At 42.1% G+C, this 14,280-nt stretch overlaps 3 protein-coding genes across 3 annotated transcripts in view; 1 reads left to right on the plus strand and 2 right to left on the minus strand.

Annotated features, from left to right (window-relative positions):
• The window catches only part of LOC133756422 (uncharacterized), a 62,052-nt gene that overhangs the window by 20,960 nt on the left and 26,812 nt on the right, over positions 1 to 14,280 (minus strand). The gene's annotated exons all lie outside the window — the stretch shown is intronic.
• On the minus strand, positions 1,965 to 5,787 carry LOC133754542 (histone H2A type 1-E). The gene is made up of 2 exons (XM_062184988.1): positions 4,206 to 5,787; positions 1,965 to 2,049 (listed from the first exon to the last, which is right to left on the minus strand). Exon 1 carries the CDS (start codon positions 5,771 to 5,773, stop codon positions 5,381 to 5,383), a length of 393 nt encoding a protein of 130 aa, XP_062040972.1. The 5' UTR covers positions 5,774 to 5,787; the 3' UTR covers positions 1,965 to 2,049; positions 4,206 to 5,380.
• LOC133754660 (histone H2B type 1-C/E/F/G/I) lies at positions 6,054 to 6,539 on the plus strand. Its single transcript, XM_062185087.1, has one exon. The coding sequence runs from the start codon at positions 6,070 to 6,072 to the stop codon at positions 6,448 to 6,450; it is 381 nt and encodes a 126-aa protein (XP_062041071.1). The 5' UTR covers positions 6,054 to 6,069; the 3' UTR covers positions 6,451 to 6,539.

Consider the following 14,280-nt stretch of genomic DNA (forward strand, 5'->3'; position numbering starts at 1 on the left):
ACAAGTTTTGGTGTTGTATTGCATATTAGTGGGGACCATAATACGAATGTATATTCAAAATAGCTAGAAGAGAAAAATTTAATGTTCTCCCTACAAAGACAGGATCAATATTTGAGGTGATGAATATGCAAATTACTCCATTCTGACCATTACAATGTATACATGTATGAAAATATCTCATTTTACTCCACAAATATATATAATTAGGTCCATCCAAAATACAACATAAAGCTTTGCCATTAGGGAAGCTAACAAGGCATGAGCAATGTTTGTCCAAGTCCAGAATATGGTATATGTGCAGAAGATTACATAATTGTGACACACTATACTCATAGGACAGCTTTTTAATTTTTAGTTCTTTAGTGCAGGTTTTCTATTTTGGATTACAGTTTAAATTACTTATATCTATTGCTGTTGGTTGAGAGTGGGTTTTTGAAGATGTCAAATGTTTTTGCTACCAGATTAGTTATTTATTGCTGCATAATATATTACCTGTGATTCAGTAGCTTCAGAGAACACGGGTTATCTCATAGTTTCGGGGTTGTAGGTATGGCTTACTCCAGTCTTTTGTAAGAACTCAGTGAAGGTGCTGGCCAGACTTGAGGTCTCTTGAATACTTGATTGGGAGAATGAGCAGCTTCCAAACTCACTGAAGCAGGTTGCAGGATTTTTTTGTGGAAACTAATGTTTCATTTCTGTACTGGATGTTGGCTGGAGGCATCTCTCACTTCACAGAGGCCTCTGAATTTCTTGCCATTTGGATGTCCTAAAGTAGACACTTGGTCTGTCCTCAGCAGCGTTGGAGAGAGCCAAGCAAAATGGATGCCACACAGATAACATAATCATAAAGACAAAATTATTTATATCCTATCCCTGTCCAAGACCAGAGATTAGATAAGGGAGTCCTGGTAAGGTATGTCCACACACAAAAGTCTGCCTCAAACAAGCACTCAGGGGAGTGGGTATCATGGGGGCTGGCTACCTGATTACAGTACTGAGCAGGAAAAATATAATATGCCTAAGAACAAAAGAGAGTTAGCCGGCATAGCTTCAGGCCCTCCCCTGTCCCCTCCTCTGTTCAGCTTCTTAGACTCTGATCTGTTCAGATTGCCTGCAGGCAGGACTCCGTGTTAGCTTAAGAGGGTGCCTTGAATTTTTGAGGTGCTTTCAAATGGGCCGTTGCCTGTGACCTACTGGAGAAACAACAGGAAAGCATAGAAAGTCCTTTTCTTTCTACCTTTCAAATTTCTTGGCTCAGACCCTGCAAAAAATGATGGATTTACAAGGGAAAAACATACAAATGTATGTAATATTTGTTGTATATGACATAACAGAGTTCATAAAGAAATGAAAGCCCAGAGAAGCAAAACAGACCAGTTATATACCGAACAGTGATAAATTATGCAAACATGAAAACCCAACAGGGTTTGGCCCAGGGCAGCTGATGGTGTGAAAGTAACCCAGAAGATAAGGATTAAATAAAGTTCATTCCCATTATCCTCTGCCTGCTGTCCCCATGTCTGGGGGTAAGCAAGTTTCTGTACTGGTAGAAGGAAGGCCTTTTTGATGTGGGAACCTTATTTTCTCCTCCTAAGAGAAAGTAGGGGTATTTTTTTTTTTTTCTAAAAGGAGCAATAGCAATAGCTCTGGATATTAAAAGTCTGTAATACGCTGGAGTAGAGAATCTAAAAAGCTGGATTCTTTGAGGTATAAAAAGACTATCCAAGACTAAGTGGCACTGACCTGCTGTAGGGGATATAGAATGGAGACTCCTGGAAAACAGGGTAGGTGAAGGGCAAATTCCCAGACACTTCAGGAAGCATCGGTCATCCCAGTGTGGTTTGCTGAGAGGCCCAGATTGCTGAAACACGACTTGGAAGTTACCAGACCTTTCTTGGGAACAGGTGGTGGCCCTGGAAAGTGTCTGGAACATTAACTCGGACGAGACATTGAGCTTAGCCACTGATGCTATACCAGGGATGTCCTTGGCACTGGAGGGCACAGACACTGCCATGGCCCTGAATCATTTATTTTGTTAAATTTCCAAAGCTGAGAGTAATAGAAATGTGTTAGGTGTGTTTGAAGAACCCAAATATTTCAATTTTTCAACAACAAAGTTTGTGAAATTTAAATGCAGAATAAATGGTTTCCAATGAACATTTATTGGGACCTGAGAGAGAATACAACCAAGTTGGAAGACAGTTTGAAAAGAGAGATGTAAAATATTGCAATAATAATGCTTTTACACTAATTATACACTGAAGTGATAACATTTTGACAGTCGGTATTAAATATATTAGTCAAATAATTTCACATGTTTCTTCACACTTTTTCAAATGTGGTTACTGGAAATTTCAAAATGACATATATTGCTTGCATTACTTTTTTAGGTAGCACTGTGCAAGGATTCTTACTTTGTCCTGTTTCTTGACTCCTTACCAAATATTGGTAGTATACCTTTGAAACAAAATGGGCATTTTCTATTTTTCAGAAATCCAGTAGATATTGGATTCAAACTAGAATTAAGCATTAATTAAATTATTTTAAAGTAATATCACATAAGTGAACAAAGAGAAGCTGTCAAATAAACTGTTACTCACCAAGGAAAGAAAAGATAGACAGCTAGAAAAATTATTAACATCTGTTTCTTCAATATCCAAAATTAATTATTAAAGCCTATTGCGTCCCCCAAATGTAAACTTCGATGTATGTAAAAAAGAATGTCTATTGTGATAGTTAAAAGAAGAAGAAAACTAATCATTCTGGAAGCTCATAGGCATTTCAGGGAAGAAATGAGGGCCATGAATGATTATTCCTGGAAACTAGGTGAAGGCCAAGGAAGATGGAATTAAGGAAGTAAGATTTTTTTTTTTTTAAATCTAAGAAGGGTTTATAGTGTAAGAAACACTGTTCAGCGGTCTTCCTCTCTTGGAGCCTCCCCTCTGGGCTGCTGCAGCAGGAGGTCTCTGACTTAAATCTTGCATTGCTCCTATATATATATATATATGTGTGTGTATATATATATATATATATAAATAAAATTAAACTTGAATGTTAAACCAGAGGGGTTATGAAATACACTTAGTGAAGTTGCTGGTTGTAGCGTAACAAGTAACCTAACTTGTAGGCTTTTACCTAGTAGTAAAGTAAATGATTTCCATTCTGTAGAACATATATAGCTCCCCAAACTTACGACCTTTTGCACATGAATTAATTTTGCCTTAATCACATTCCACAATTTTTTCTTTATTTGGATAAATTTCCTATAAAAATACTATAATTTCCTGAATGCTCTTTAAGCCTATTGGCATTTTACATGTTGCTTCCTTTGTGAATGAATTGAATGCATTCTTTGATAGGTGTTCATGTTATAAGGCCACTGGGCCTGTTTTCAGTGATGATTTGGAGGATATTGATAACTGCCATTATTTCTGTCCATTAGAGAGAGATTATCTTTATCCAATACAAAACATAACCCAAAGCTTACAATGTAATTATGCCATAGGACATAAACCTTTCTGATCTCAATTTGCCTTGGTGACTTTCTTCCTTTCAAACATTATATATATATATATATATATATGCTTAATAATCTTTTTTTCTTTGAAGTAGGTTTATTTCTTATTGTTCTTTTCTGGATGAATTGTATATTGGAAACATTATTTATTTGATGAATCTTTGTTAATCACCTGGAATTTTACACTTTGATAAGTGTCATAAGGTAATGGCAGGAAAGATCAATTTCTCCTTGTTGAAAAACAGGTGTGTGCTTGGTTTTTAGGCTATTGAGGCCTACCCACTTTGTTGAAGGCACTTTATAAAATCATTTGGCTATATTAGACTTTGGCCTCAGTACAAGGAATTATACATTTTTTTTTTTTTTTTGCACTCCATGGAGCTGATCAGAGGCAAGTTCTATTATCAGTATGATACCCTCACTTTTAACAATTTACCTAGAATTCATTCCAGCCACATCCCAACTCTAACCTCACCAAATTGAGCAGCCTAATTTGATAGAGCACTTGTGAAGAGAGAAGTGAGGCAGTTTGTGAAGTAACAAGTTGCGCACCATTACACAGCTAGTTATCATGAAACCTTTACTGGATACAATGTTACAAAATCCATGTCCATAGATCTCATTCATTCCAGTCTTTGCAAAGAAACTCTTTTTTAACAGGGAAGGTAAAATAAATGAATGCACTTACACAGCTTCTACTGACAAAGTGCTTGGCTCTGCAAAGAGCCTTTCAATTGAGATGAAATGATAGCTCTGAGTTATGCCTTCTCACCGACGCGGGTACAAGCCACAAGAGAGATGAGGTCCTTGGCATGGAACGTGTTGGCTCCCAGGTCCAAGTCAAAGGCCCCGCGGGGGAGGCTTACAGGCCGCCTGCAGTGTCCGCTTGGCTGATGGAACTCCGGAAGCCAAGGGCAGTGCTGAAGTCCGGCGCCATCCGGGACACCGCGGGCTGGACGCGTGGCTTGAGAGAGCCAGCTGGCCGCGCGCTCCATCTCCTTGGTGGCCAGCTGCTCGCAGGTGCCCTCCGCCTAGGGTTGCCCACGGCCCCGCTTTCGTGCGGGCCATGAGGATAGAAGAGCATCCCGGTGAAAATCCTGTGTATAGGGCTAGAGCTGCATGCTTTAATGAGTCCCATGCCGAGATCTGATTGGTTTTCAGAAACTTCTGGGAGAAGTTAATTGCATTCCCTCAAAACTGACTATCTCATTTTTTAGTTTACTTTTAAATTTCTATCATAAAGGCAAAGCTTAATTTTATGATGACTTTAAAGTACATTACTAATTGCGTTTTCTGGTAAGAAAAAGAACAGAGAATTCTTGAAAAATCTAGATGCTGTCACGCACACAATTTAAAAATCCCGCCATGAAATGTGATTGGACAGACATCTTTCTTTGTTCTGTCATTCTCCTACTCATATTCTGGAGTTTCCTTGAAAGCAATTGTGTATGAACACACAGCACACGCCTTGATTTGTGTAGTGGGTATTCTGTGTATACGTATCCGAGTACACAATGTATTAGGGTTATAGTGATACTTTATAGAACTCGGTATGGTATTGTATTACTTGCATTATCTACAGCTCTATATCTTGGACATAAAAGAATTACCAGACTGGTTTCCATTTCTGTATTTTGTACATTTAATAAATGGGGATAAACTAGTGGTTCAGCAAACGAGCTGACCTCTCATGTGGAATACCTATCGAACAATAAATACCTATGAAGATGCATAAAAACAGGTTACTGGGACGTTAAAAAAGTATTCCAGCACTTTACAGAAAAGAGTGGGTGGCTCTGAAAAGAGCCTTTTATTTGCGCACCTGGCGGGGGGGGGGGGGGGTCACGCTGTCTGGAGCCATTTTTATTTGCCCTTGGCCTTGTGGTGGCTCTCGGTCTTCTTGGGCAGCAGCACGGCCTGGATGTTGGGCAGCACGCCGCCCTGCGCGATGGTGACGCGGCCCAGCAGCTTGTTGAGCTCCTCGTCGTTGCGGATGGCCAGCTGCAGGTGGCGCGGGATGATGCGCGTCTTCTTGTTGTCGCGCGCCGCGTTGCCCGCCAGCTCCAGGATCTCGGCCGTCAGGTACTCGAGCACGGCCGCCAGGTACACCGGGGCGCCGGCGCCCACGCGCTCCGCGTAGTTGCCCTTACGGAGCAGGCGGTGCACGCGTCCCACGGGGAACTGCAGCCCAGCCCGGGAAGAGCGGGTCTTGGCCTTGGCGCGCGCCTTGCCGCCCTGCTTACCGCGTCCAGACATGCTGATTCACTGGTTAAAGAGAACACGGAGTGCAGCGGAACGATGAAGAAGCCAGTTATAGCGGTGGGTGGAAGTGTAAAACGCGTGATTCCATTGGCTGAAATTAACTTTACAACAGGACCAATAAGAACAAGGGTATGATGCAATTAATTTACATATTTGACATCACTAATCTGCTTTCAAATCAGAACTGGCCATTTGTGTATACCTTATTTGCATAGGAGCTCTATAAAACACGACTCCAGAGACAGGCAGGCATCTGAAGGTTTTCTGCGTTCATATTGCGAGTTGCCATCATGCCTGAGCCCGCGAAGTCTGCGCCGGCCCCGAAGAAGGGCTCCAAGAAGGCGGTGACCAAGGCGCAGAAGAAGGACGGCAAGAAGCGCAAGCGCAGCCGCAAGGAGAGCTACTCGGTGTACGTGTACAAGGTGCTCAAGCAGGTGCACCCCGACACCGGCATCTCGTCCAAGGCCATGGGCATCATGAACTCGTTCGTCAACGACATCTTCGAGCGCATCGCCGGCGAGGCGTCGCGCCTGGCGCACTACAACAAGCGCTCGACCATCACGTCGCGCGAGATCCAGACGGCCGTGCGCCTGCTGCTGCCCGGCGAGCTGGCCAAGCACGCCGTGTCCGAGGGCACCAAGGCCGTCACCAAGTACACCAGCTCCAAGTGAACAGTCTCTTACTTTCAGAAACCCAAAGGCTCTTTTCAGGGCCACTTACTTTCTGGCTTAAAGCGCTGTAAGACATCTTAATTGGTAACTTCAGGAAGCACAAATATAAAGTTGTTGACAAGCTGTTGTGCTTTGGAATGTTAAACAGTAAATTCGGTTGTCATGGTGATCATCTTTGTCAGTCCTGCAAAGCTTTCTTTGCCATGCGTTTAACTGACTTTTCATGTGGTGATGGGTTCTAGGATGCCTAATCATCCCGGTATTCTAATATGCCCCCTCAACACTTGTTTTTCCTGCAATGGGGTAATGTCACTGATTTTTGCCTGTTCCCAAACCTTGCTTTTTTTTTCTTTCATCACATCCACTATCCTAATCCCATCACGTATCCTATCTCTGCACTGCTAATTACAGTTGAGGCTGCATGTGTACAAGACATCGTCCTTTGCCTTGTGGTCCTCGCCACAGGAAAGTCTACAAAATGGTAGTGGGAAGAAAGTGGAACCAGAGGCATTTTTTAAAAAAATCTTAAAGTGGAAATTATAAGGATTGTAAAATTCTTTACGGAAGCCAGTTTCATTTTATTACAGCGCATCACAGCTAAACCAGCAAGGGACTGACTCTCCGGAATCTGGGATCTTGGAAGGCATCTTAGCTGCTGGGTTGATCCAGGCAATATAGCAGGAAACATGGTGCATTCTTTCTAAGATTGGATTAGAAGTGACTGGCCCTTCTGTTACTTCCCGCTGTGGAAGCAAGCTGTGTGTGATGCAGGTAAGAGTCCATATGGGCAGTCACTTAATGTCTATGTCTGCTTTAAACCCCTCTCCTTTCTATAAACTGTGATAACGAGTCTAGGACTCTCCACAAACCTTCAATTATTCTTTCATTTAGTATTTTTCTTCCCCAGATGGATTCCTGTTATACTGTGAAAATTAGGAACACTTAGGAAGGCTTATAGGCAGGCAGGAAATCAGAACAGTACTGTATTATGATACCAAAGGTAAGCCACCCTGGTATCAGCCATCAGCTCTATTCCCCCCGCCCCCCCATGGAGTGCTGAGCCCTGACTACCAGACAGCTCCCAAAACCTTGAGGATCTAGTATTTTGCTTTGTGTCCCCAATCCTACAGAGGACTCCTGGTTTTTCACTGGTGCTTGATACATCAGATCTGCTTTTATTTTACTTCTTCCAACACCTGTATGATTTTGTTGTTATTTTTATAAAAATAATTTCCTAGTTGCTGTTTTTCTGATTGGATATTGACTGATAGGAGTTCCTTGATTAGGATCCATTGCCACTTGCTGCATTTGCACATGTATTCTAAAAGCCATGAGAAATGAGATGATTTGGAAGAGAGCCGGGAGGCCTCAGATGTTATGTATTTCTGTTAGGCCGTCACAAAACACACCAAACACCGGAGTAAGGGAAAGGGTTTATTAGGGAAAGCTCAGCAGACTGGAGGGAAGGGGCAAAGAGGGAAAAGGAGAGTAAGAGAGAAAGAGGAGAGAGGAGAGAGGGGAGGGAGAGAGGAGGCTAGAGAGAGTGAGCAGGAGAGAAGAGAGAAGCCAAGAGAGTCACGTGTTCAGGAACAGGTCCTTTTAAAACTTTGCCAGAGGGCAGGCAGGGAAGCAGGAGCAGGGAATCCCATTAGGACGGGGGTGGAGCTTGACACTGGTGGTTTGGCTGTGTAGCTACCTGGCTCTCAGCAATGGTGGCAGGAATGGGGCATAGGATGTAAATCAGGTGTAGATCGCGCCATAGATAAAACTGCGCCAGTTTTCTAACATTCCCCCCTTTTGTTTTTTATAAACCAGGAGTTGTATGGGATTACATTTGTCCCAAAAGTCCAGGAGGGGTAGAGGGACCATGATCTGTCTTTAGAGCTGCTTCCTGCTGACATGGGGCAGCGACGTACTCTTCCCTGACATGGGGCGATGTCTCAAGCTGCTGTCTCCTGGGTGGGGAGCCGGGTATATCCCTCTAGCACCATTTGATTGACAGCCGGTTTGCTGAAGGCCTCGGTTTGTTCCATTATCACCTGCTGTTAACACTTAAACAGACACTGTAGTATACAATTGAGAATAGCAACCAATGATCGTAAGAGTGGCATTAACCAGATAATGAGAGGATTTCATAGAGGAGAGAAATGAGGGGGTTTTCTGGACCCTTGTGAAGACAGATTGATGGATATGGCTTAAAGCTGATCCCAGCCAAGACTGGGAGAAAAGGCCACTTAACTTTTGCAGGTAGCGGGGTTTATCTGTAGAGAAATTCTGAACAATCATACAACATTAAGTGGGGGAGAGGCCCATCATTACACACAGGTTGGGAGTAGATCTGTTGGTGTTACAGTAGAGGCATGAGGCCCAAGTGGGCTATATACAAAGGACAGAGTCATTATTAGAGAACCTAAGAAAGCTGCTGTCTAAGCCTTAAATAAGTTCTCCGATTGAGAGGCAAATAGAAACTGACACGATGGGCCTGATAAAAATCAGGTGGGCTTTAAGGCCTTGGAAGTTATAAGGCCCAGACCTATCTATCTCTTCATGGGGTACATCATAAGGGAGGTGTGAACCTCCTTGGGGAAGGCACCCTGTTGACTTCCATTACCTAGCTGGCCTGGAAGGAGAGCTGGCCAGGTAAAGGCAGGTGGCATCTCTAATAGGAAATTTACAGTTCTGCCTGCAATGTTACTGACCCTACTTGGCCATCCCTTCAGCAGCAGTGGTCACCTTGGAAGCTGGGCCGAGTGAAGAGCTTTTCAGCTTGGAGCCAGCAAGGTCTGTGGCTTTGACCTGGGCATCCTTCAACTCCAGGGCAGGTCCATTTCCAGTGATCCAACTCTTGGCTGGCAGAGCTGCCAGGGCTCTTCACAAGTTGACTTCTGCTGAAGCCCAGGCTTACCACATTGAAAGCCATTGCAGTGGACTGGCCTGTTGGGTCTCCTTGAGGGCAGATCACTGTACAGAGCTACATTTATGAGGCCTGCCACCTATCTTTACATTGCTTCTGATGCCTAGCTTTGTTTTCCTCCTGGTTTTTGTTAAAGCAGACCAGAAGATGCAAGTCAAGGGGGTGCTCAAGTCCCATCTCTAATCTTCGGTGGCCTAAACTAGAAGTCTATAGTCACAGGCATGTTCTGATAGTTTTTCTGAGGTAGACAATGCCCATGAGGAAAGCTATGTCCTTACTTTGAAACTTTCTCTCCCTTTTTGGTCTGAAAGGGAGGTTTTTCCCTGTTTACTATTTAATTCACTGATGGCAAAGTAAATCTAGCAGTGAAATTATAATTTAAGCTTTCATTTTGGCTATGCTATTACAGAAAATGTTTGCCATCTTTTTCCTAAGATATAAAGATCAAATTTTGCATCTTGGAGAGTCCTTCAGAATACAATTAGTTTCCTACCTTGATGAGAATAGAGAAATGAAAGAACAAGTCGGGCTTAGAATGGAGAAATGGAGAATGGAGAAATGCCAGTCCCAAATCCCTTACTGACAATAGCAATATCAAATGAAAACTTAGCAAGCAATTTCGATCATTAGATAACAACTTAGGAAAACATTTACCAGAAGGTCTAATGCCTTCTATAAATTTTAAGAATACATGTATTTGAAAAAATCTCTTAAATATCAAATAAGGTATAGCTTGTTTAACCAGCAAACTTAAGCACAAGCATATAAAATGTTTCTAGTATGTTTCCACCAACAAATTTAAAACATCTGATACAGAGATTTAGGTCACATGAATCAACTATAACTGATTAATTTTACCTGTTCAGATCCATGGGCAATATTTTATCTATAAGCCAATTAAAAAAAAATTCTGGCCGGCGCCGCGGCTCACTAGGCTAATCCTCTGCCTTGCGGTGCCGGCACACTGGGTTCTAGTCCCGGTTGGGGCGCCGAAATCTGTCCCGGTTGCCCCTCTTCCAGGCCAGCTCTCTGCTGAGGCCCGGGAGTGCAGTGGAGGATGGCCCAAGTGCTTGGGCCCTGCACCTGCATGGGAGACCAGGAGAAGCACCTGGCTCCTGCCATCGGATCAGCGTGGTGTGCCGGCCGCAGCGCGCCAGCCGCGGCGGCCATTGGAGGGTGAACCAACGGCAAAAGGAAGACCTTTCTCTCTCTCTCTCACTGTCCACTCTGCCTGTCAAAAAAAAAATAAATAAATAAAATAAAAACTAAAACTCTTAATAAATTTTCCATGTAGACATACAATATGTTTACCCATATAACATAACATAATAGAACAATATAGCAGTTTCAATAATAGCTTTTTAAAAATCTAACTCCTTTTGTAAGTTACCAATTGATTCGAATTACTTTCTGTTCTTAGTAACCTCAGTTAATCATACTTTCTCTCAGTTGGTACCTCTAATACATTATTGGCTTCATCTGTTTTCAGAGCCGTCCCAAAGTACTGAATACAATAGAAGTGGCTGGAAAAAGTCCATAGGAACCTATAGGAGGACAGCTAAACACAGAATCAACAATGTTTTAGTTTTTTTTTTTTTTTTTTTTTTTTTGACTAGCAGAGTAGATAGTGAGAGAGAGAGAAAGGTCTTCCTTTTTGCCATTGGTTCACCCTCCAATGGCCACTGCAGCCGGCGCATCTCGCTGATCCGAAGCCAGAAGCCAGGCGCTGCCTCCTGGTCTCCCATGCAGGTGCAGGGCCCAAGCACTTGGGCCATCCTCCACTGCCTTCCCCGGGCCATAGCAGAGAGCTGGCCTGGAAGAGGGGCAACCGGGATAGAATCCGGCGCCCCAACCGGGACTAGAACCCGGAGTGCCGGCGCCGCAAGGCGGAGGATTAGCCTGTTAAGCCATGGGGCCAGCCAATGTTTTAGTTTTATGAATAGCAAATCTGATACATAAAACTGGATGACAAAAGACTTTAAATTGCAATATTTAAAATTATAAACTCATTAACCAACTAGAGGCATTTGCTTACTTCACACAGTATTTTTGAAAGCACCTGAAGGATTTTACAAAGCATTTAGCTCTTTTAGGCTGCTGTGGCTTTCTCTTTGAGATAACCATCATGTCTAGTAACAGAAGATCATTAGACTTTTTAATTCTCAGACATCTGTATCAATATCATTTTATATTATAGAAACTTAAAATTTAGCACCACTTCACATCTTGACAGTACTTCTAATATAGTCCAAATAGCCTGATTAGTTGTTGTCTCTACAAGATGAGAGACATATATGTCTAATTTTTCCCAGGTGGGCCCAAACTGAAAAAAAAAAACTGAAGTTCAAAATTTATTGGAAATTTCAGAGTCCAAATTCTTTGGAACTTTGATTTTTGATTTTTTGAATGCCTGTCAAGAATGCCAAGAAGGCTCAAAATCCAAAATATCTGTTTGAAATAAGATCCCTTAACATCATGACATAATATAGACCAAATCCAATCATTGTTACAAGGTGATCATTCAGATGTTTGAAAATAAGCACATATTTAAATAACCCATAGCTCTTAATAAAAACTCAGCTGTTTTTAATTAGAATTTAACAGAGACATCAAAAGAACATAATAGATTACTTTAACGCATTGCTTTAACAGAGGATCAGATTCTAATTCTATGTCAAAGAGAAATGGATTAGTGTACTTGCGATGTTTTCCATCTGCCAGTGTCCTTGATTTACATTTTGAAATAACCTTTTAAAAAATCTCCAAATTAAGACAATTTTAAATAAGGTAACACATCAAATTTCAACCTCAGTTACTCTAAGCAATATTGAATTATTTCATAGACAGTTTATAAACTAACCCAAATAGTTTTTTATAGAATATAACATGCTGAGTATACAAAAGTTTACATTTAGACACATTTATCTCATTTGTCTTTACCCAATTTGAATTAGCAGTTACACCTAAATGACTTAAGATGCTGATATTATATCATATAGCTATCTGAATTTGATTAAACTTAAAATTGTATTCATCTAAAACAAGTACTAATTACCCATTGCTGTTTCATTGAATACTGATTATCCAGAAACCTGTTAAACTAAATTGCAAAAAGAAGTTCAGCAAGTTACAAAGCAATATTTTTAAAGGTAGTGATCTTCCTAGATTCAAAGAGAAATCCCTTCAAAGTCAGTGTCATATTTGTTGCATGAGATTTTTAATTGTTAGAATAAAATGTCATGTGCTTTCAAGAAAATAAGTTAACTTCCAATTTGAAATGAGCTGTGGAATGGGAATAAATAGCTAGGGAGTGGGGAGTGGGCTCTCAGGGGGCTGGTGCAGCTGGGAGGTCTCAATGTGATCAGAGGTGGATGTTAGGAAAATGGCGTAGTTTTATCTATGGTGCAATCTACACCCTGATTTACAGTTCCCGCTGCCATTGCTGAAAGCCAGGTGGGCACATGGCCCAACCTCCGGTGTCAAGCTCCACCCCCATCCTAATGGGACACTCAGAGTTCTTTCCTTGGCCTAGTTCATCCACTCCTTTGAGCTGGTTCAGGACACTTCAAGTTGGGTAGGGAATGTCCTTGCTCTGGAGAAAGGAGATAATCAGTGTGAAAGTAGTTAACAGTGCTGAGAGCTCTACAGGGCTGCAATGCTTTCCATTTTATTAAGACATTGCAATCAGTAGGAAAACATCTTGATTGGAAGTTCAGTTCTCACACGCTCTGCTGCTTGTTAAAATACACCCTGACAGACATACTTGTGGAAACAAACAAAATAATTACAGTGAAAAAAAATATAAAGACATTTGCAATAGATGGAGTTCCTTGACAATATGAGGTGAATTTTTCTATCTATACTATATTCTTGTGTAATGACAACAAATATTTTGACATGTGCCAAAGTCCAGCTCCAGCTGGTCCAGGGGTTCCCAAAGATGTGAGAGGTATCCGTGCAGGAAGAAATGAAAGACAGCAAAGCTGAAGGCATGGCTCTAGCTCTTGAGCACCAGACTTTATAGTGTAAGTCACATAATGATTCTTTCTTCTTACAATAGCAAGTCTGTTGTCCATTTTCTTAGAAGTATTGACCTTCTATTTTATGTTGCTTCTATATTCTATGTCTACATCTAGTTACAATTTATTTGATTTTCAAGGGCATATTCAGGGTATGGGTTACAATCATAAACAGGTGCAAGACAATAGGCTGCCCACACAAGCCAAAGCCTGGAGTACTGCTGAACTATGTAGAAATTGGTTACACAAGCTAGAATATTACCTTCCTAATGTAATCTTTTTTATTTACTTATTTACAGGCAGAGTGGCCAGTGAGAGAGAGAGACAGAGAGAAAGGTCTTCCTTTGCCGTTGGTTCACCCTCCCATGGCTGCCGCGGCCAGCACACCACGCTGATCCAAAGCCAGGAGCCAGGTGCTTCTCCTGGTCTCCCATGCGGGTGCAGGGCCCAAGGACTTGGGCCATCCTCCACTGCACTTCCAGGCCACAGCAGAGAGCTGGCCTGGAAGAGGGGCAACTGTGACTAGAACCCGAGTTGCCAGAGCCGCAGGCGAAGATCAGCCTATTGAGCCGTGGCGCCAGCCTCCTAATGTAATCTTTACTAGAAACCTCAACGTTCAAAACAAGCCCTTGTTAAATCTTTCCCCTCTTTCGGCAACTCTTTCTTTCTTTTCTTTTCTTTTTTTTTTTTTTTAAGATTATTTATTTATTTGAAAGTCAGAGTTACAGAGAGAGAAGGAGAGGCAGAGAGAGAGACACACACAAATTTTCCATCTGCTTGGTTCAGTTCCCAACTGCCCGCAATGGCCAGAGTTGCACCGATCCCAAGCCAGAAGCCAGGAGCCAGGAGCCAGGAGCCAGGAGCTTCCTCTGGGTCTTCAGTGTGGGTGTAGGGGAT

The sequence above is a fragment of the Lepus europaeus genome, chromosome 3 (genome assembly GCF_033115175.1).
Source record: "Lepus europaeus isolate LE1 chromosome 3, mLepTim1.pri, whole genome shotgun sequence".
Classification (NCBI taxonomy): domain Eukaryota; kingdom Metazoa; phylum Chordata; class Mammalia; order Lagomorpha; family Leporidae; genus Lepus; species Lepus europaeus.